Raw genomic sequence first — 23,402 nt, forward strand, 5'->3', positions numbered from 1 at the left:
TGCCCTTCAACCAGAATTGAACTTGACTTAGGTTTCAGCATCTTATAATGAAATGCCAAACTCAAACACATCCACAAGGCAATTTCCCTTTAATATGGGTAAATTTATAAATAAATCATGAGATTATAACCAGATACCTCTCCCGTGTAATGCTGACTTAATTTGCTATTAAAAAAAACACCAAAGATGTGCTATTATTTTCATTAGCACATCAGATATGATATCTTGGATATCCATTATGCTTATGGCACTGTATTAGCTGTATAATCCTCTGTACCTATCTAATGATATAGCAAGTATTGCAGAAATCTGAACCCATATTGACACAACCACAAAATTTTACTTGAAAATATTTCTCCATATTTACAGGATATTGCCCTGCTTTAACATTATTGTTTGTTTCATACACCCAAGTTTAAAGACTTTAACATCCCTAACTTGTGTCTGTAACTGGCATCTTTTATGAACATATGTTTGCATTTATTCAGAAAGGTTTTCTATTGGCAATAATTTTGCCCAGTGCTGCATGACTAGGATTATGTTGATGTATCATTAAACCCTAGCAGTGTATACATATGTATACATGCAGACTCTTTAAAAGATTTACATTGAATTATTACTCATGTTCAAATAAGCACCATTATACAACAATGCCATTACATACAAAAAAAGGATCAAAGCATTCAATTTCGTCATGCTGTTTAGGCCAGGCAGTGAGATTCTGTCTGTGTAATGGAGACCATGTTTATTTTATATAATTAAAATGTACATTTAACATGAAGCTTCATATTAGCTAGAGCTTGGAATCTGTTGGATGTGATTGTAATAGCAAAATTGACAAGGTTTTATATCATTATTCACAATGATTAACTTTGTTAACTTAAACATTGGGATTTGACACAAAGTTCACATTCAGCCATTTGGCAGCAGGATCATGGGGAAAATATTGCTGTGTTCATCGTAGCTTATTGCTGATTGAAGAAAATCACCTACGCAATACACACAACTTCTCTTCTTATCAAACACAGGTTCTTCTTGAAACTGTACTTTAATGTTGATCTTTGTTGACATAAGTTGGTTTTTAAAATCAAAGATGCAAGAGTAATCATCTTTATATTAGAGGAAAGATATATAGAAAAAGTTACAATTTATTTACTGACAGGTGATTGGAATCAAGCCTAAATTTAGCCTGTTTGAATACTTCTTTTGAACAGGGATAACAGTTTTTGTCTGTCAGCCCCCTCCCCTCGCTCTCATTTTCTCTAACTAACTATCTAACAAACTAACTAACTAACTAACTATATATATATATATATATATATATATATATATATATATATACGCTTGCATTCTGCCAGAGATTTATATTTGCATAATTCAATGGAAAAGGAGTGTAGAAGAAGGAAAATTGTTCTGTGTCAGAGTATGTCTACAAATTTATATTCCCTCATTTGCCTGTTTGATCCTGATTTTCTTTACCATAAAATGTCCTGTTCTTTCTAATTTTCTGTACCATAAAATGTCCTGTTCTTATTAATTTTCTGTGCCATAAAATGTCCTGTTCTTACTAATTTTCTGTACCATAAAATGTCCTATTCTTATTAATTCTCTGTGCCATAAAATGTCCTGTTCTTACTAATTTTCTTCATATTGCCATTCCCTTTTTTTCTTGTTCCAGTTTGATCTTACAGTTATCAGCTATATGAGTGTGGATGACTTGGTGCAGATATTGCCATACTTTGGTGATAGAATATCACTGCAATTATTTGGAGATGAAGAAATTTAGAAAAACCAGGAATCACGATATCAAGGGAAAGAAAGATAGACCAAGCTAATTCAAACTTCACGTACCAAGTTGGGCATTGTGAAAACTAGGCATTGTCATGATAAGTTCCAGCACAATTCCAGGATAAATGTTTTTCAGAGTCTTCTTTGAAGTGGAGAAAAAGAACTATGGCGAAACATTGTAACATAAATGCTTTTTAAGAAAACAGGAACGTATAATTGGGATGGATACATAATGGAAAGCATGTAAGGACAGCAAAAAGAGGAGGAACTATCAAAATTAAAATGCCAAGAAATAGCAGGAAAGAAGAAGTCTTGGATAAGCTAAAACACTTTTTTCCCAACCAATCATGCCTCACTTGGTAGTATTGTGGATTTTGTATTTAAATTAACAGATTTTCCAAGAGAGAAATCCAAAATGAAACAATTGAAGAATTATATGAATCCTCAAAGGTAAGTTTTTCTGAAACTTTATATTGTCACAGAGAAAAAGATTCACTCAATACAGAAATTCAGCCTTCATGATTAAATAACGATACTTTCTGAGCCGCAAGCTGAAGAGAACACTATAATCATACCAGAAACATTACATCATGGCTTCGTATCCTATCATAAGCAACCTGTAACTCTTCTGAATAGAAATCCTAAAGAATCAAACTGTAAACAAGCTGAAAGCATTCTGATTACATGTCCTTTGGATATAGCAGTACCAATACATCTTCAGTCAAAAGAAGAGTTTTCATTTGAGTCATTGGTGAATGTCACACCCAGTCACAACCAGTTGCTGAATAAATATTTGAATCTGTTGAGACCCTTATCACCCCCAGTCATGCACTTCGACATGCAAGTTACGCCAGCATGTATGAAAATTGTACACAAAATACCATCATGCCTTCTGTTGCATTAGATGCTATGTTAGACCAGCACAGTTATGACAATGAAATATTGTTTCACCCAGGGGATTATCATTTTAATACCAGATCTGAACTAGATGACACAGTTCCTTTGAATGAGAGTGTTTATAAATAAATAGTTACGAGTGGTCATGTGTTTGATGACATGATGAATTATTGTCTGGATGCCAACTTTGATCCTAGATTAAATCAAGTACAGGTAGTATTTGTATCTGAAAGAGGTTAGGATGCGGGGAGAGTTTTCAGAGATATTGTATCAGAATTCTGGGAGACCTTCTATAGTAAACATACCGTTGGATCTGACATCAAAATCCCGACAACTGTGTATTTCATGAGGAGAGAACATTGTTAGGCAGTGGCCAAAGTTCTCATAGTGGATATAAACAGGAATGGTACGTGCCTATTCAGCTGTCGCAATATTTTCTTCAGAGATGGAAAGGATGTCCAATATGAGAAACTGTTGAATACTTTTCTGTCTTATCCGCCCACTATGTATAGGGAAATCTTTGAAATGGCACTGAATGATTATGATAGCGTGGATGAAGAGGATCATTGTGATGTATTTTCAAGTTATGAAGCTCGCATTATGCCCCAAAAAGGCAACATCAGAAAGCTAGTTAGAGATATAAATCATATAGTGCAAACATTTTCATTTGTAACCAAGTGCTGGTCACCATTACTGCAGTGTTATTTGAGATCAATGCTACCCAACACAGGACTTGAGGAAGTGTACAGAGATTCGCATGTGGCAAACAAAAAGGTTTTGAACTTGCTTCAATTACCAGATGATATTTCTAAAGCAGGAAAGCCTACACTTGATGCTTTGAGGCAATGCATCAAAAACTGTATTAAAGACAAACTAACAGCATTTTTGCGATTTTGTACTGGAAGTGATCTGATCGTTGGCAAACAAATTCAAGTTAAATTTGCACCATCAATGTCTGCATTCAGCCTGAGACCAATTGCCCATGCATGTGGTTGTGTACTAGAGCTACCCACTAGCTATGAGAACTTTCTTCTTCTTCGTGAGCATTTTGATAATATTTTAAACAGCAAGATGTTGAGAATGGACATTATTCAGATGAAAATGAATGATAGATAGATTTATTTCTTGACTGGTTAAAACATAATCTGTAAACCACAATAAACCAGGTTTGTCTCATCTTTATTTTCAGAAAAGAAAATAATGGTTTCATTTGACAGTAAAGTATGGACTAAGCGGCTTAAGTAATTGTTGAAGGGATACAGATTGGATATGAAAATTAGCATATAGAGATATAAAAAGAGTTTACATATCTTATTAGCTGACACTTGTGTCACTATTATTTGTCAGGAGTCCACTGTATTTATCATGTCCAACACGTTTTTGCACAAGTTGTGTTTTATATTTTTTTTTAATTTCCTTTCATGTTATGTGTAAGACCCAATAAGTGTAAGGATGGACTTTACGATTCTTAAAAATTATCAAACTTTTAATTGTCTGATGTCTTAGCTGTGTTGGTTATTTTATATAATATTTGATAAGTTGTATTATGAACAAAGTGTTCATTTCAGCAGTTCAGGACACATATTTTATGTTTGTGATAAGTTATCTTCATTAGCTATTTCTTTGTTTTGCTTTTTCTCATACTAGTGTTTTTTTCTCCTCATTCATGCTAGATGGGGGCCTCAGCTGGTATGGAACTATTATATATAAGTTAATCGTACAAGGTAAAGCGGTCTAACATATGGGAAAAGGCATGGATACTTGCACTCAGTTTGAACTGGAAACTCATTGGTATGAAGCATAAATAATGCCTTGTCCTGGAAAATGACTGGACCTTGTTACAGTCAGAAGAATAGGGAGAATGTATTTTACGATATTAGATTTCAATTATACATTGGTTTTGTTCTTGAAATGTTTCAGTGAACTGTTCAAAACATTTGCTTACTTCAACTGATGAATCTAGAGGAAGATATCGCATTTAATGATATTATTTTTATATCACTGCTAATGTTAAAACACACACACACACACACACACACACACACACACACAATGATGCACATGTCCTTGTTTGGTACTGTAAATGTCTTGATCAACACAAATCAGCTTATGATGGACGTGACTTTGTCATTCCAATTTCTTAGTATCTTAATGCGTGATCTCGTTTTCCATTGAAATAAATATGTAGTCTAATTTAATGCCAACACTAGTAATTGTATGACATAATGTGAACAAATAATTGACGCTTTATTATTCCCATTCATCTTTAAAAAGTGTTATGCGGATATTGTGCAGCCCTTTGTCTTTAATATGAGGGTTGTCTTTCTTCATTCCTGTTCCAAGGGTCCATGTTCCAGTTTGTTTTTTGCGGGATGCGTGGGAGCAGGTCAGAGGTCAAATATAAGAAATTACAATGATACATTTTCATATATTTTCTAAATAAACTTCATAAATGTGCTCACAGTAGGAAGACCATCATATGTGTGACAGATAAAACATATGATCCCTGGGTACTGTTGAGTGATGAGCATGGGTGTCGGTAGTTGTCTTGAAGTATAATGTGCAGTTCATGGAAATTTCTGAAGGCAAGCCATTGCAGATGCGTTACATGATTTAAAAACTGAAATGAGTTAGTGTACAAGTCAAATAACTTTATTCACTTCAGTGTCATCTTTTAAAATATTAGTAAAAAATAATATTTTGCAATGTTGTATGTATCACAATATGATGGTGGCAATACATTATAAGTGGTTTTACAAATAGTATATTATCAGTGCATATCCATATAATAGTAGCACTAATAATTTATATATAATACATGAACCAATTGGGATTTATCTAACTCCATCATATATTGGATTAGTCAAGTGACAACTTAAGTGATATGTTTTAAGTCTTTTGCTGGTTCTTGGTTCTTCACTCCATGAATAAATTTACATAATGTGTTATATTTGTATATACCACCTTTTGCAACATATTCATTAAATGAGGTAAAATTAAAATCCACAGCATTAAAAAAATGAAAGTAATAACCATAAATTGATGTGCACCCAAATGTGGCAGTGTCGACTCAGATGTGTTGCATTAAGTACCAGCATATCTGGGTCTCTGCTGTTTCTTAATTGATATATATGCATCTGTTTTTGCTACTTTGTTTTGGTATCCTGTTAACTTCACTTTCAAAATGATGTCAATTGTATGTAAACTTAAATTTATTTCAGTTTGTTTCATAGTGATCCAGAAGGTGCAGGTTCATACGTTTTTTTTTTGCACATTTATAAGCCTTCTTTTGTCTTTCGGTAAATAATTTGATACAGTTTTGTTCGTGTTTTAGGAGTTTTCTTTTACAGTTTATTGTTAATTTAACTTTTTATTGGAATTTTTGATGATGAGACACAATTCAGTTCAGTGTGAACTTACATTTATTTCAGTTTGTTTCATAGTGATTCAAAAGGTGCAGGTTCAAATTTTTATTTACATGTTTGTAACCTTTCTTTGCCTATAGGTCAGAAATATGATGGTTTTGTTGATGTTTAAGGAAGGTTTTTTTGGGGGGTACAATTTCATTGTTACTTTTACCTTCTGTTTGCATTTTTGATGCTGAGGCAAATCCAGTCTTAAGGGAATAAAATTCATTTTAAAAATATTGAAATATTTATATGAAAAGAGAGTTCATCTTGAGTGTGAGTTTTCACCTGGTCTTGAGTTCATTTTTTATTAAGACGTTTTACCTTTCCTAGATTGATACACTGTTAGATGATTTATAAGAAAAGATATCTTTTTTAATACTGTTGGAATCAACATCAGTGTCACAATTATCATTAATAATTGTTGCGTATTTTTGCATTTGGTCTATATATTCTAAGCTTGTGCTTATTTCCTAAAACAGCAAAGAAGAAGAGGAGCCTGTGATGAAACATTGTCACTTATGTAATCCCATATGTCTTCTCCGTGCCAGTACTGTCATCTTGCACCACTGTAGCAAAAATAAGTAACTGTTACTGCATTGTATGCATTTGTGTTTCCTTTGTTGTTTTGGATCCATAATAATGGAGTTATATGTTAAGAAACCCATCCAAAGGGTTCTTTGAACAAAAATATGACTCTTGAGACCCTGAAACTTACCATCAAGAGAAAAGAGTATTCTTTTCTCGCATGTTTCTTCATATGGAATTAGTCAAAATGGCAAACTAATATGCATATAAGTAGGCCAAGCACTACATTTATGTAGACATAGATTGAGTGGAAGTAAACCATACACTCTATTTTATGGTAGACATTGATTTAGTAGAAGGAAACCATACAATATATTTTGTAGTAGAGATATAGTAGAAGTAAACCATGCTTCCTACATAAATTTAGTATAGAATGCTTTTATCGGATGAACATTGTAAAGTTGGCAGCATCTGATGTGATAACATTGTTCAATTTGTCAGTAATTTTGGATTTGTTTACTGTATATATGGGATTATATTTGTATAACCATTAGACATGTTTGCATGCATTAAATTCCTTTATTGACTAGGGCGAGTACAAATGTGGCAATATCTTTAAGCTCTGTGTAAGTTTTGATAATTGTACAAGCCCCTGTGTTAAATATGACCGCTCCGATGACCTAGTGATTACAGCGTCCGCCTTGGATGCTGAAAGTCATGGGTTCGATCCCCCATCGAGTCATACCAAAGACTTATAAAAATGGTACTAACAGCTGCCTCGTTTGGTGTTCATCATTAAGAGATTAGACATCACTATAATCAGTCACACTGCAGACATCGTAGCGATATAACTAACAAAATTGCTAAAGCTACGTTAAAAATCCAAATCACACACACCCTGTGTTAAATGGTGCTTTCTAACCACCCTTGCCAATATTATACTGTGAATATGTTAGATTGTGTTCCAGAGGAGCTATCAAGTCTTGTTAGAATGAAAGCACTTAAAGTATTATAATATTCCTGATGTTAAATTCACAACAAGAACATCTCAACGAAGGAAGTTATGGATGTGTCCACTAATTTGTCTACTGTATTGGACTAAATTTCCACATATTTTAGCAATGAAAGGCAGATTCTAAAGACCCACAGCCCAAGTCCATATAACATGTGCTAATTACGATTGTATTGATAACTTTAATTTAAATACAGATACATGCTACTTTCTTATTTTATTCTTAGACTAGTGAGTATAATGTTTTTCCCACTTCCCTTTGTCCAACACAAAGGAATCTGTTTAACATACAATAATTACAATCATCACCATCCCATTCCAGGAAATATGTAACATGATTGTTACAATTAATTATAATTGAAGGGGGATAACATGTGTTCCTATTTTGATACATTGACATCGAGGAACAAATACACTTTTTAACTTCGCTAGTTGTTGCTTTTACTCTCCCGTAAAATGAACACTTAATTTCAAAGATTATATTTAGTTCAGGATACTGACCGCATAGTTGACTTATTTGAACATGATTTTTAATTTTGTGTCTCATTTTTGCTAAACCCTTGCAAACACCATGAACAAAATCACTTCAGACTGACAATGGAATTGTATAGGCATGTTATTCTTATATAGACATAACCTGATTAGACTTGTATGCCCATTTGGTAAGTTTTCATTGTTGTCACATTTGTAAACATTTGGGATCTTGAATCATTTGACATAAACATTGTAATGAAGATTAAGCTAAAATCACTTGAAGTAGACAATCAAAATTCAGTAGACATATTTTTAATCCATAGACTAGCAGATTATAAATCAGGCCATTATAGTATTGTCTTCCATTTTTCAAAACATAACTTGAATATTTTGACCAAAACCCTGTTTATATTAAATTAACCTTTACATTGACTTTTAATGCCCATGTGATTTTTTAAGGTTTGTATAGAGTGTTGATTTGTTGTAATGTGCTCCACCTTCCCAGGGAATATGACTGTACCATCACCATGGTCTATGTTTCTTAAAATGAAACATGGATTGACTTCTCATGTCTCTGTGACTGTGCTTGAACCGAGTGCTGTTCCACTGTAGTATACGTTCCCCTTGACAGGGAATATAACTCAGTGACTATGTTTGAATAGAGTCATGTTACACTGTAGTATGCACCCCACCCCCTTGACAGATAACATAAATGTGACTTTTTGAATAAGGCAATGTTATACTTTTAATGTATATCTGATTTAATCATGTTTAGTTTTAACTTAATTGTTTGTCAGTTTTAATTATTTTTATTCTATTATAATGTAAATGTTTTCACTAGAGATGATACCTTTTCAAAACAATTTTGACCTTGATTGTTAGTTTATAAACACCAGGTGTTGATCTAAATTCTGACCTGGATCAAAAATTAGTAAACAACGTTCTATTTTATTTTAAAATGATTGGTTGTTGTCAAGGTCATGATGGGACTATGTGGGTTAAGAAGTAAACACTTTTTTATTTTTAATCTGGTAATTAAATCATTGGTCTAATCAAGGCCATATTCTGTGTATGTGATATAAACCTGATCATGTGACCACCCTTTGATTTTACAACTTGGGGGAGTTTCAAAACTTATGATACAATATAATCTTTGTTTTGAGAGAGATTTCTCAGTTTTGAGCTTTTCATACTGATGTCAGGTTAATTTGTTGTAGTCAGATTTGCGCTATAATAATTATTCAGATCAGTTGGATTTCAAAAGGATTAATTCTGTATTCTCTGGAAATAGTTTGAGGAGTGCTGACACAGGAATTTTCGAAAGACATTGCTTACAAATGTAATTTGGATTTCCAATATCAGAGTGCCATTATTTGTATTTCTACAAGGAACTATAGATAAGCACAGTACTGACTACAGCATACGTGATCGTCATCCATCTTGGATTTTACATCCGGATTCAAATTTGAAATTATTGAAACATTTATTACTAGGACCTCTGTAATTTAATTCATGGATTATTCTTAGATTATTTTTGGATTTGTTTCTAGAAACCGTAAGTTCTTCTTCTTTTTTCACTGTTACAGAATTCTCCAAGAAAATATATTATCTGTTAAATTTTAGAAAGCTTGTTGTTATTACTCACTCTTTCTGTGTTACTGTTTATTCGAGCCTAAACATGTACTTCACTATAGTTTGCCCTCCTCCACCCCGCTTCACATGGAATATACCTATGACTATGTGTGAATAGAGACCTGTTACACTCTAGTATGCACCCCCTAACCCTTCAGAGAGAATGCACCGATGTTTAAATAGAGCACTTTTATAGTGTGGTATGCTTCCCCCTTCACAGGTAATATAACTGCACCATCACTAGAGTCTACATTTCATTTGCCATGTTTGACTATCTTTTGGCGTCAGCTGTGTCTCGTTAAGGTCGTTCGATGTCTGCTTACAGTCAACAAAAACAAGTTAAACACTTGGAGCTACTTTTCGTAATTTGTGATTATTTAAAGCTTCCATTTATTTATTAGTCAAATTTTGCAAATGATTTAAGAAATAAAGTGATCAAGCCTTCACCTTAAGATACATATCAGAATAATTCATGCAAATTATTATCAATGTCTGTTTTCACAGCTAAACATAGCAAAGGCAATATGGAATTCTACACTTAAATATCATTTTGTAAATGAACTCTTTGTCAGGGGAACTTTTCAATAGTATCTACTGTACACAACAGCAACAAAATATGTAATGCATTCATTCTTTTTCCCTTGATCTTTTGACTCCAAGCGATTTTTTATAATTATACGTGTCTCTTCGTATGTTCATTTCTTGCAGATTTGGGGGTGGGTGGTTGGACGAAACAAAAGGAATTTATTAGGCAAAACATTTTGTGTGCTACAATATATACCATTATAAACGTGGCACTTCCAATGTGTTAACAAGCTATTGTCATTAGATAATTATCACATAACCGTTTTATTTCCACTCCGAACGTCATTTCTTTTATCAAGTGTTCCAAAGCTGCATGCCTTTTTAAACACATTCACTAAGTAAAAGATTTATAACATTGAAGTGTGCAATATTACATTTAAAGTCTCTTATATTATTTGTCAAAAAAAATGATTTAAATCAGTATGTACTTAGAAAATCTGATAGCATTGCGCACATCGGCCATTTTGTTTACATTAGTTACAGTATCAATGACCGTTTTGAATTAGGAAAGGTCACGATTTCGTTGCGTTCGTAACATGAGGTAAATGTACGACAGGGGACCATTCAATGTTGTGGCTGCATTGTGACGTCATCGGTATATAGTGAATTGTAAGCGTTCAACCTTATAACATCTAAAGGCCTGTCTTCCAAAGTAATACTGGAAACAATAAGATATAAAGATTAGCCGCTTAGTGAATCTACAAAAATGACTCCTGCCAAGAGACACCACTAATTAGGACTAGGAAAGGGTGGAAGGAGAAGGAAAGCTGCCCAGCAGGTAACGTGCTTGGAAAGAGATGAGTACGGAACCGGAAACTCATAAGTTCAAGACCATGAGAGAAAAATCAGAGAAAAAAATCTAAATTGATATTAAATAATTAAACCTTCTGGTATTCAAAACAGTTTTGAGGGGACACCTCTAAAGTGCTAACCAAGCGATACATGCTTTGGAGGGGACTTTTGGAGATGTTCTCAAAAATAGGACCAACTACTTTGAAACTTTTACTTGCCCGGTCTCGAAAGTGAATTGTCCGGGTCATCGGGCTATGGGATACGATCACCCCTGACACATTACATTCTGTGATGATATCACTGAAATAAGTAGCTCAATCATGAATAGCAAGTTTGCTAACATTACAATATGCATCGTAAATCCTGATAGCAAAATTGTTAACATTGACATATATACCATACATCCTAATAGCAGGAATGTGGACATCAAAATAAGCAACATCAACCCTGATAGTAAGATTGTTAACATTGAAATAAGCAGCGTCAATCCTGATAGCAAGGTTGTTAGCATTACATTAAGCAGAGTAAATCCTGATAGCAAAAATGTTAGCATTAAATTAAGCAGCGTAAATCCTGATAACAAGATTGGTTGACATTGAAATAAGCAGCGTCAACCCTTAGAGTAACATTGCTAACATTAAAGCTAGCAGCGTCAACCCTGATATCAAGATTATTAACATTGAAATAAGAAGCGTCAATCCCAGTAGTAAGATTGTTATAATTGATATAACCAGATTCAACCCTGATATAAAGATTTCTAGCATTGAAGTAAGCAGCGTCAACATCAATAGTGAGATCGTTAACATTGCAATAGAGAACTGCATGCAACTCCGTGTATCATTGTTGTTATAAAATGTGATCTATGAATTTTAACACAACAATTTTATCGATTAGCAAACAAGACATTAAATCCCGTTTTCTTTGTGATCATCGTTACGGATGTGTATAAAGCGAATCTCCTCAAAACCTACTGTTTTGGTTTGAGAAGTTTCCGGTTTACTGATGATTTTGCAGAGGTGAAAACACCTCTATTGTATTAAAGAAGAAAACTGTATAATAAAAAATAATAATAATAATGACAGTTGTAACTTTAAACATCAACAACACTATCATCATCATATACATTTTTTATATCTTACACCAAGCACGTTTGGTTTTACTACGGTGCTCATTTTTTTATATCACATGAAGCTTGCATTTGAGCAATTGTACAAGTCGTCGAGGTTTCTTTTTTCTTTGTCCTTTTTTCGTTACTGATTGCTTAATTCTGACATGAACAGTATGTAATTATTCAACAAGGTCGCTCTTCAATAAGTTGACAAAACCTAAAATCTGTGAGAAAGCTTTATTTTCGTATCAGAGTTAAAATATCGTATTTACTATGTGCACGCGTGTGTGTGTGTGTGTCTGTGTGTGTGTGTGTGTGTGTGTGTGTAAAATCCGGATACACGTGCACTAGTACCATCAGTACAAGGGATTCAAAGGGTTAATTTCTAATCACAGTAAATTAATCATTCTTATGCATTAAAGAGTTAATAACCGTCATTGTCAGATCAATATAACAATAGCTGTTAGGACAATCCTGTAATAATGTTCTATAAACAATATTAACTAGTGTGTATTATGGGATGGAGAAATACTAATGATACAAAATCAACTTAAAATTTCCATGACTATTTTACCAGGCATGAATATAAGCACTTATTTCTGCATGCGCTGGATCGAGAGATATAAAGCGAAAGGTTGAGGGATGCGTTACAGATTTAGGTATGTTTGACAGATTTAGTTATGTGGCTGACAAGAGTCTTCAGTTCTCAAGTCCATGTCACGGACACCATATGCACGGTTCTAATGCACATGACACTGACACTGTATTCACATTTCTAAGGCAAATGCCACGGGCACTGTATGGGAGGTTCCAATGCCCATGTCACGGACACTGTATGCACTGTTCTAAAGCCCATATCACGGAAACTGTATGCACAGTTCTAAAACCAATTTTACGGGCACCGTAATGACAGTTCCAATGCCCATGTCACGGACATTATGCACGGTTCTCAAGCCAATATCACGGACAATGTATGCACAGTTCTAAAAGCAATGCCACGGACACTTTATGGACAGTTCCAATGCCTATGTCACGGACACTGTATGCACGGATCTAAAGCCCATATTACGGACATTGTATGCATAGTTCTAAAACCAATGCCATGGACACTGTATAGACAGTCCCAATGCCCACGTCACGGACACTATTCACAGTTCTAATGTTCATGTATACACTGTATGCATAGTTCTAAACACTATGTCCCTGACACTGTATGCGCAGTTTTAATGCACATGTCATGGACACTTTATTCACAGTTCTAATTCCCATGCATGCACTGTACGTACAATTTTAACTCCCATGTCATGGACACTGGACAACTGCACATGACACGGACACTTTTTGCACCGTTCTAAACCCCATTTGATGAACAAGGTATGTGCAGTTCTAATGCCCATGTCACAGACAATGTATGCACATTCCAATGTCGATATCACGACACTGTATGCAGTTTTACATCCAATGTCAAGGAAACTGTATGCACAATTCTAAACCCGAATTCACGGTCACTATATACGCAGTTATCTACCCATGTCACAGACACAGTAAGCAGTTATAATGCCCATTGCACGGACACTGTATGCACAGTTTACATCCCATGTCAAGGACACTGTATGCACAACTCGAAAACCGATGTTACGGTTATTGTATACGCAGTTCTAAACCCATGTCACAGACACCGTAAGCACGGTCATAATGCTCTTGTCACGCACACTGTATGCACAGTTCTAATGTCGATATCATGGACACTGTATGCACAGGTCTAAACCCGATGTTACGGTCACTATATAAGCAGTTCTAAACCCCTTGTCACGGACACTGTAAGCACAGTTCCAATGCCCATGTCACGCACACTGTCTGCGTGGGTTCGAGTCTCAGGCTTGGCCAAAGTGGGTATGTGAGAAAGCTTGCCAGTAGCTTCTCGTAAGTCAGTAGTTCTTTCAGGGGTTTTCCCGGGTTCTTCCTCCACCTATTATACCGGCCGCCATGTATAGCATATAATGTGCTGAAAAATGGCGTTAAAACCTAGAACAGCAACAACAACAACAACACTAAAAACTCCCACACTGCAGACATTGTATCGAGATGACTCATACTGTCAAAGCCATATTAAAAATCTAAAACACACACACGGACAAGCGCACAAATATTATCTTATCACACTTAGAGAGTATTGGACAAGTCTTTTATACTGTTTGGAAAAGTCTTTTATAATGTACATCATATACAATTATAAAAGTATTATTATATTGTTGTTATTACTTACCACTGTATATACAAAATGTTTATATTTTGTACATGCCATGGTTTTGACAAGGTAAATAGTAAAATGTACCTGATGTATTATTTTCCTTGGTAGTTTGAAAACTTTTACTTAATTTTAAAATTTACTTTTCTTCATGTTGTATCGTCTTTAGTGGATTTTTAAGACACGTGCATAATTGTCTTTATTATTATGCAAACAATATCGTTTGCTTCATTCCTTTTAAAACAGTTTTGTTTTAGTTTGTGATGTTATCGAGGTGAAATAAGAAATAAAAATGTAAAACGTTGCTTGTAAAAGATACTCCTATGTGCCGAACTATCACAGCGGATCATGTTATCTCTGTCTAACCATTAAGGTGGATCATGTTATATATGTCTAAACATTAGGATGAATCATGTTGTGCCTAACCACTGGGGCATCATGTTACCTGAATCTAACCTTTAGAACCGATCGTGTTATCCTAGAGAAGCTATGCATAATAAGTGGCAATATACAATTGTACACACATACCAAATGGAAACGTGACACAGCAGTCAATAGACCTGTGGCATATGACCTCACGCTAACATAGCCCCAATGTCGCGTTGCATGATTGGATGGAAATATCAGGACAGGACTACGCCACTGTATTCGGTTGAGTGACTGATCAATAATAGACATTTCGGTTTTTGTTTGAGATTTTGAGAGTTGAAAAACAATGCATACCAGTTTGGGTTTGGCCTTGTAATTCTGGTGATGTTAAACAAAGAAAAGCAAATTTCCCTCGCAAATATTATCATTTTCCTGCATATTTTACTAGTACGAATGTAACTCTGCCTTGGACTTGATTGATAATGTAGAAACATGTCATAACTTTCTTCTAAAGAGTACCACCACTTAAAACGTATCATATTTTTCAAAACTAATGCAGCATATTAAAAGGCACACTTATACCGTAACTTTATCAGCAGTAGAAAGAAAAACTAAAAGTAATACTGATGATGTCAGTCAGACTAAGTACATGCAAAAGCAGTATGTTATACTATGTCTTAACTTTATCCAATGGGGCTAGCTGGAAATTCGCTGAAACATTTCATTCCATATATCAGACCTTAAGTAACAAATCTATGCCATCTATATTTAGGCTTATTAAAATGTTGACGATGGTATATGATTTCAACCTACTGAGTTTAGTACATTTAGGAATACCATATATGGTTATTGATAGTTACTAAAAAGCACCATACGATTTATCTATCACATACCTTCCATTTCTAGGCCTTTTAATTCAAGAGTCCCATCGTAGACCAGTTTACAGGTAGTTTGCTGTGATCTTGCAGTGGCCATCGTGTCTTTTCAATAGGTTGTTAATAAAAACGGGTTGACTCTAGGTGAATTGAATTGTCAACATAATACAGTGTCGATGTTAGGACTTGGGCTGTCGGCCTAGTACAGTGTCGATGTTAGGACTTGGGCTGTCAGCCTAATACAATGTCGATGTTAGGACTTGGGCTGTTAGCCTTATACAGTGATGATATTAGACCAGTGCTGGAAAAGACAGAGATCAAACTTCTGGACAAAATCCATGTAAATAAGTACCTAATTTTTTCGTTTAAACTGACAGTGACACTGCAATAATAAGCGTACTTGTTTCCCATTAAACGCAATGTCGCAAGTGAACATTACTTCTCTGTATGATCAATTAAAAGTAAAGACTCATTCCTGTCATTTGATCGGTTCAATAAGGAAACCAACGTAATGTCGGCAAAGATTCTTTTATTAATTTAATTACACTTATCGCTGGATTAAAATCACAGTGAGCTGTATCTGAGGAACTGGTCTGAATAAACACAGTACAACAAGGCCGTTTGAAACACTACTAATTAGTCATATCGGATTTGATTTGATTTGGTGGCTTAGCATAGAAATGCAGTCAAGTGGTCATAGAACGTGCGCACATAAACTAGTTACATAAACTAGTTAACAATGACAACCTGTATGCGATTTGATTTGCCCTGACATAATACATTCAGTGATGATAACATCGAAATAAGCAGCTTCAACCCTGATAACAAGATTGTTAACACTGCCCCCCCCCCCGCAACATTTCATAAATAACTTAATAAACTTATCTAAACAACACTAAATATAATAAATAAACTTTTAACAGATGATTCATCACGAATGCTACAACCTGGTGGGAAAATGAAAATGGAAGGAAAGAACTTCCGGATAGGCTCTATTAATATAAACGGCATAGACAAGAAAAAAGTAATTGATTTATCAAAAGAGACAGATTATGATGCAATTCATATCAAAGAAACTCATAATAACTGCTCCAAAGGACTACTAGATATGATTGAAGAAAAACTAAATGCATTGCAGTTTGAAATAACTTTAGGCATGAGGATATAAGGGGAGGGGTAGCTATTATTATATAATTTAAAAAAACCCAGAGGGAACCGTAACTGGGAAAAGATAAATGAAGGGGATTTCTTTGCAGGTAGAATGCTGCACATAATGACAGAAAAAAAATCATATAATAAGTGTATATATCCCCGCAAATAAATATAAAAAACAACAATTTATCGAAAATCTGTACAAATACTTGAACAAATACTCAATGGATAACCCTATTATAGGAGGGGATTTTAACTGGGTGGGAGATGAAATAGATTGGTAGGGGAACCAACAACAAACGATAAATGATTTAAAGAAATACAGGAAAATTTTATAAAAAATCACATTATGATAGACATTTACAGAAGAATTATTATAGTAAGAAGGGAATATACATATGAGTATAAAAATAAACAAGGAAGTAGATTAGATACATTTTACTGTACAAAATATGAAAATAATATATATATATATATATATATATATATATATATATATATATATATATATATAGATAGATAGATAGATAGATAGATAGATAGATATAAACGCGGAAATCACGAAGGTTAAAATATCCGATCATAATCTGATAAATATTGAACTTAATATAAAAAGTCAACATAAGTGGGGGAAAGGCACATGGATATTGAACAATACGAGTCTTGAAGAGAACAAATTTACTGACTTAATTAACAAAGCAATTTGATATTTTAAAAATAAACATATAATTAGCGAATGGGATTCTTCAAAAAACAAATTTAAAATGATAGCAATACAATTTTTGACTAGAAGAAGAGAAATGCAGAAGATGGAGAAAGACGCGATAAAAAGCAACTGGAGCGAACAAATACAAACGAAAGGGAAAAATTCTTAAAAGAAAGACTAGACACAATTATGGAGGAGGAAAACAAAGGGAGAGAGTTAAGGGCGGGAAAGTTCTCGAAAATATACAAAGATGCAGAAGGACTATATACAAGGAAAAAGCTAAGGCTTGAGGGTGGGGGAAACATGGACAAACTAATAGACAATGAAAACAAAGAAATATCAGGAAAACCGGAAATCATGGAATACATCAAATAATATTATATAAATTTGTATCAAACACAGAAAATTGACCCTAACATTATAAATGATTATTATCAGGACTGAAATTGCGAGATAATTTCATCAGAACAGAAAGACTTGTGTGATGATTTTATCTCAATGGAATGGATGAAATTAAGAATATAATTAACAAACTAGCAAAAGGGAAATCCTCAGGCAGAGATGGACTCACCGCTGAATTCTACAAAAATTTCCAAGGTGTGTTGTCGCCTATTCTTGAGTGGTTATATAATAATATTTTACTGAAAAATGATACAATGACAAAAACAATGAGGGAAGGGGTAATCACAATGATATATAAAGGGAAGGGAGATAGGGAAGATTTAAAAACTTGGAGGCCCATCTCCCTCCTAAACATTGATTAAAATGTTTTAAGTAAAATATTAGCTGAAAGAGTTAAAAAGTGTATGGATACAATGATAAATTTAAATCAGCCATGTGGTGCAAAAGGGCGAGACATTCAAAATAATATTTTAAGTATAAAAACAGTAATAAGCTATATACAGGAACGTGGTCAAAAAGGTGCTATGGTACTCTTTGACCAGGAAAAAGCCTTTGATAGATTGGAACATAACTATATTCAGAAGGTACTGCAAACAATTTGGGTTTGGAGAAAATTTCCAAAAGTGGACCAAAATCCTGTACAACAATATAACTGCAAGAGTACAAGTGAATGGCGCTGTAACGGGTAACTTTGATATACAAAGATCAGTGCGGCAAGAATGTCCACTATCAATGACTATTATACGTAATAGCAATCGAAATCGTAGGCATCAAAATAAGACAATAAAGAAATAAAAGGAATAAAAATTCCAAACTTAAGAGAAGAATGCAAAATGATCCAACATGCAGACGATTGCACAAACTTCATAAGGGACCCAAATTCCTTTAAACACGTAGAAAAGGAATACGAGTCATTTGGAAAAACATCAGGGTAAAAAATAAATCACGATACAACGGAGCTCTTAAAAGATAGCAAACTGGTGGGGGAACCACCCTGAATATCCCCCACATCTTTGAAACGATCGGGTTAATGATCTGGGTATATATTTTGGTAGGGGAGAAGAAGAGAAAAACTACAAAGCAATGAAAAAACAAATAGATAAAAACATTAATATCTGGGCACTTATGCCATTATGCATAATGGAGCGGGCCCAAGTGGCCAAAACATATGTATTCAAATATAAATTATAGTCTAAAGTCAATATATATAGACAATAATATATTATGTAAGATAGACAATGATATAATGAATTATATATGGGGCTACATAATGCATTATATAAAAAAGGAAACTGTATAGACACAAATAAGGGGAGGATTAGCTCTGCCCAGTCCAATATTATAAAAGTCCGCTAATATTTTAAATATAATAAAAATAATTAATTCAGAACCAAAATACCATGGGAAGGAATATCTTTATATATATATATATATATATATATATATATATATATATATATATATATATATATATATATATATATATATGTGTGTGTGTGTGTGTGTGTGTGTCTGTGTGTCTGTGTGTGTATGTATGTATGCATATTGGCCGGGTTTCAGTATGAGAAATAGAGAAAATATATGCAACTCATGGGAGAAAAAAAATTAACAGATTAGGAGATAGGAAAGGGTCAGAAGTGGGGGCGGAGGCTCGGTTTACCTCCCGCATAGGGGAGGGTACCGCCCAAGGCGCGGGCTGCGTCCCTGATTTCACTTTTCACCTCAAGGGATTCAGTTATAAAAAAATTATAAGTAGTCTCCTCCGGTGCCTAAAATGAAATTAATTACATTAATTAACAATACAAACATTTTTTTTCCTTCTCCTTCTATTCAATGTTCATAAGGCTAACAGGTAACCTTTTAGATTAGCAAATACTAATATAACAATAATTATCCTTAAATGACATAACATGGATTTTTTCTTCTTTTTTTAACTTGGAGAGGGAACAGGGGACGTTCATGTGGGTGAAGTAAGATGCACAGACGTCGCAGTGTTACGTCACAAGGCGCCACCGACGTGAACAGGCTTGCGAAAGAGTGTCAGAAAAGCATGTAGACAATCAAAACACAAACACGGATACTAACAAAATGTTATCCATTCTAACTAAAGGTCTAATACAAAATATAAACCATTTCGGATTTTTTTTTTTAACTGATTAAGGTAAATAAGAAAAAGAGAATGCTTAACCCGAGACAGGAGAAACATAAAAAAAGAAAATGTGAACCCTCACTCGGGCACAGCCTATCTCATGTATAATCTATGTAGTTTATTTTTTATTTAACGAGGAACGACACATAATTGATCACACGTATAAAACACTAGGTTTTATTTTTTAATAATTTAATACACCGTTCTCTCGTCCAAATTCGAAATTGATAATAAACAACCAAAACCAATAAGAATAAGATCTTAGACTAATAAAATCTAAATATCTATTCTAAGACAACTGGGAGATATTTTGATGAAGTTCTGCCGTCCCTACAAACAGACTATATAGCATACATACAATATAACAATGATACACATACCATACAAGGGACATAGGGGATCTATGGCAAACATCACCTAATAAACAAGGGAAAGAACTCTGATATAGGGGATCAAACCCATTATTGGACGATGTGATGTGATTTTGCTTTTTAACGTAGTATTAACAATTTTTCAGTCATATCGCTACGATGTCTGCCAGTTTATAGTGATGTCTAGCACTGGGGCATCATGCCGCAGACATGCAGCATGAATCCCACCAGGTCACATTATCCTGACACCAGGCCGACCAGTCCTAACACTAACCTCTTAATGCTGAACGCCAAGCGAGGCAGCTGCTAGTACCATTTTTGTAAGTCTCTGGTATGACTCGGCCGGGGATCGAACCCACGACCTCCCGCATCAGAGGCGCATTATCGGACGAACAACCTTTTAAAAAACACTAGGGAAACAAAAATACCCACATCAAAATTAAGTTCTTTTAAATTAAAATTTTGATCAAAATTCTTTTTCTAAATAAAACAAACATCCACCTCGGATGCAGAAGGTCGTGGATTCGAACCGAGGCCGAGTCATACCAAAGACTTACAAAAATGGTGCTAGCAGCTTGCTTGTTTGGCATTCAGCATTAAGAGGTTATTGTTAGGACTGGTCGGTTTGGTGTCAGGATATTCAGCATTAAGAGGTTTGTGTTAGGATTGGTCGGCTTGGTTTCAGGATAATGTAACTGAGTGGGACATGATACATTTTACAAGATCGAGTTAGAACCAACTAGCCACCGAGAAGAAAACATTATTCCTTTAAAATAAATTGCGGCAATAAAATATGTGGGTAGCAGTAATAAGGACCTAGATTTTGAAAGATAACGCTTTTCTTAAGAGTGAAGATGTAAAACAAAATGATGTAAAAAGATCGACGGCAGGAAATTTGTATTGATCACAAAGCTAGATAGAAAACAGAATGTAAACCCATCAACATCAAATTATAGAAAATGATAGCACATAAAAAGAATATGACAGTGAAACAGCAAAATGGTACACATGAAATCACGTGATAAGGTTACTACAATGTAAGCAATGTTTATGTATAGTAAGTAATACATGACGTCACAGTTACACAGCAAAATGGTACACATGAAAACACGTCATATGGCTGCTATAATGTCAGCAAGGTCCTTGTATGGTAATAAGTGACATGAAAAGTAACTGACATAAAATTAAAAGATGCGGATAAAAAAAATACAATGTCAGATACTACCAACAGGTTTATCAGATTTTGTAGCAACTAAAAAGCAATGAAAATCAAATAGATGTTGCTGCAAGCATGAGGAGACTTTAATGTCAGTCAAACTTCATTTAAGAAGATATAGCAGTGATATGCATCTAGTCATCTATGCATGGAAGATCAATATATTTAAAAAAGTAACGCCATTTTCACCTAGTCATGTATGCATAAAAGATGAATGTATTTAAAAAAGTAACGCCATTGTCACCTAGTCATATATGCATGGAAGATCAATGTATTTACACAAGTAATGCCATTTTCATCTGGTCATCTATGCATGGAAGATCAATGTATTTACACAAGTAATGTCATTTTCACCTAGTCATCTATACATAGAAGATCAATGTATTTACAAAAGTAACGCCATTTCACCTAGTCATGTATGCATGGAAGATCAATGTATTCAAAAAAAGTAACGCCATTGTCACCTAGAATTTTTTGCATATATGCATGGAAGATCAATGTATTTACACAAGTAATGCCATTTTCACCTAGTCATCTATGCATAGAAGATCAATGTATTTACAAAAGTAACGCCATTTTCACCTAGTCATCTATGCATGGAAAAATCAATGTATTTACAACAGTAATGTCATTTTCACCTAGTCATCTATGCATGGAAAAATCAATGTATTTACAAAATTAATGCCATGTCAACACACATATGAAGTATAGGTGAACAATGTAAAACCCAAGATTTTTTGATTTAACAATGGACTAAACTTTTTAAAAAATAACTAACCAGTGCATACTCCTACATTTGGCTCTGTATTTTGGTTTAAAGTTGCAACGTTCTTTTATACTACAACAATATTCAACGAGATAAACATTTAACATATAGAAGCGCAAATTTGTACGTGCTGACCCGGGTGGGGTGGGTAGGGATACGTGAAAACGAATATTGACGCTTAATGTTTGTAATCTTTACTTTGTAAGGTCTAATTATTGTTGCAGTGAACCATGATATTGCTGCTCCGTTGGTAGCTACAGTGCACCATGTTATTGCATCTCATTTGAATGATGCTGTGTGCCATGCTATTGAATCTTAGTTGAATGCTTCAGTGTGCCATGCTATTGCATCTCAGTTGATTGCGGCCATGCGCCATGCTATTGCATCTCATTTGAATGCTACAGTGTGCCATGCTATTGCATCTTAGTTGGATGCTACAGTGTGCAATGTTGTTGAATCTCAGTTGATTGCTACAGTGTGCCATGCTATTGCATCTCATTTGAATGTTGCTGTGTGCAATGCTATTGCATCTCAGTTGTTTGCTACAGTGTACAATGCTATTGCAACTCAATTGGCTGCTACAGTGTGCCATGTTGTTGAATCTCATTTGGATGCTACTGTGTACCATGCTATTGCATCTCAGTTGATTGCTACAGTTTGTCATGCTATTGCGTCTTAGTTAATTGCTACAGTGTGCCATGCTATTGCATCTCATTTGAATGTTGTTGTGTGCCATGTTATTTCACCTCATTTGGATGCTACAGTGTGCCGTGTTCTAGTTTCTTTTTATAGAATAATTTACAGAAATCATGAAAGGCAGACGCTCTACTAGCTTAAAACAACCTCCAGATATTAAAGACACCATTTCTTCCTTTTAAGGGCTGTATACTAAGAACAGCTTTGACATTCCTCAGCCATAACAAGC

The 23,402-nt window shown here is 34.4% G+C and overlaps 1 protein-coding gene across 1 annotated transcript in view; it reads right to left on the reverse strand.

Annotated features, from left to right (window-relative positions):
* The window catches only part of LOC149784593 (uncharacterized), a 160,091-nt gene that overhangs the window by 117,191 nt on the left and 19,498 nt on the right, over positions 1-23,402 (reverse strand). Inside the window, exon 2 of the mRNA XM_089933014.1 lies at positions 15,734-16,016. Coding sequence (XP_089789140.1) covers positions 15,734-15,815 — 82 coding nt within the window. The 5' untranslated portion in view covers positions 15,816-16,016. The remainder of the gene's footprint in view (positions 1-15,733; positions 16,017-23,402) is intronic.

The sequence above is a fragment of the Sinohyriopsis cumingii genome, chromosome 14 (assembly GCF_028554795.1).
Source record: "Sinohyriopsis cumingii isolate HCF-2022 chromosome 14, ASM2855479v2, whole genome shotgun sequence".
Taxonomy (NCBI): Eukaryota; Metazoa; Mollusca; class Bivalvia; order Unionida; family Unionidae; genus Sinohyriopsis; species Sinohyriopsis cumingii.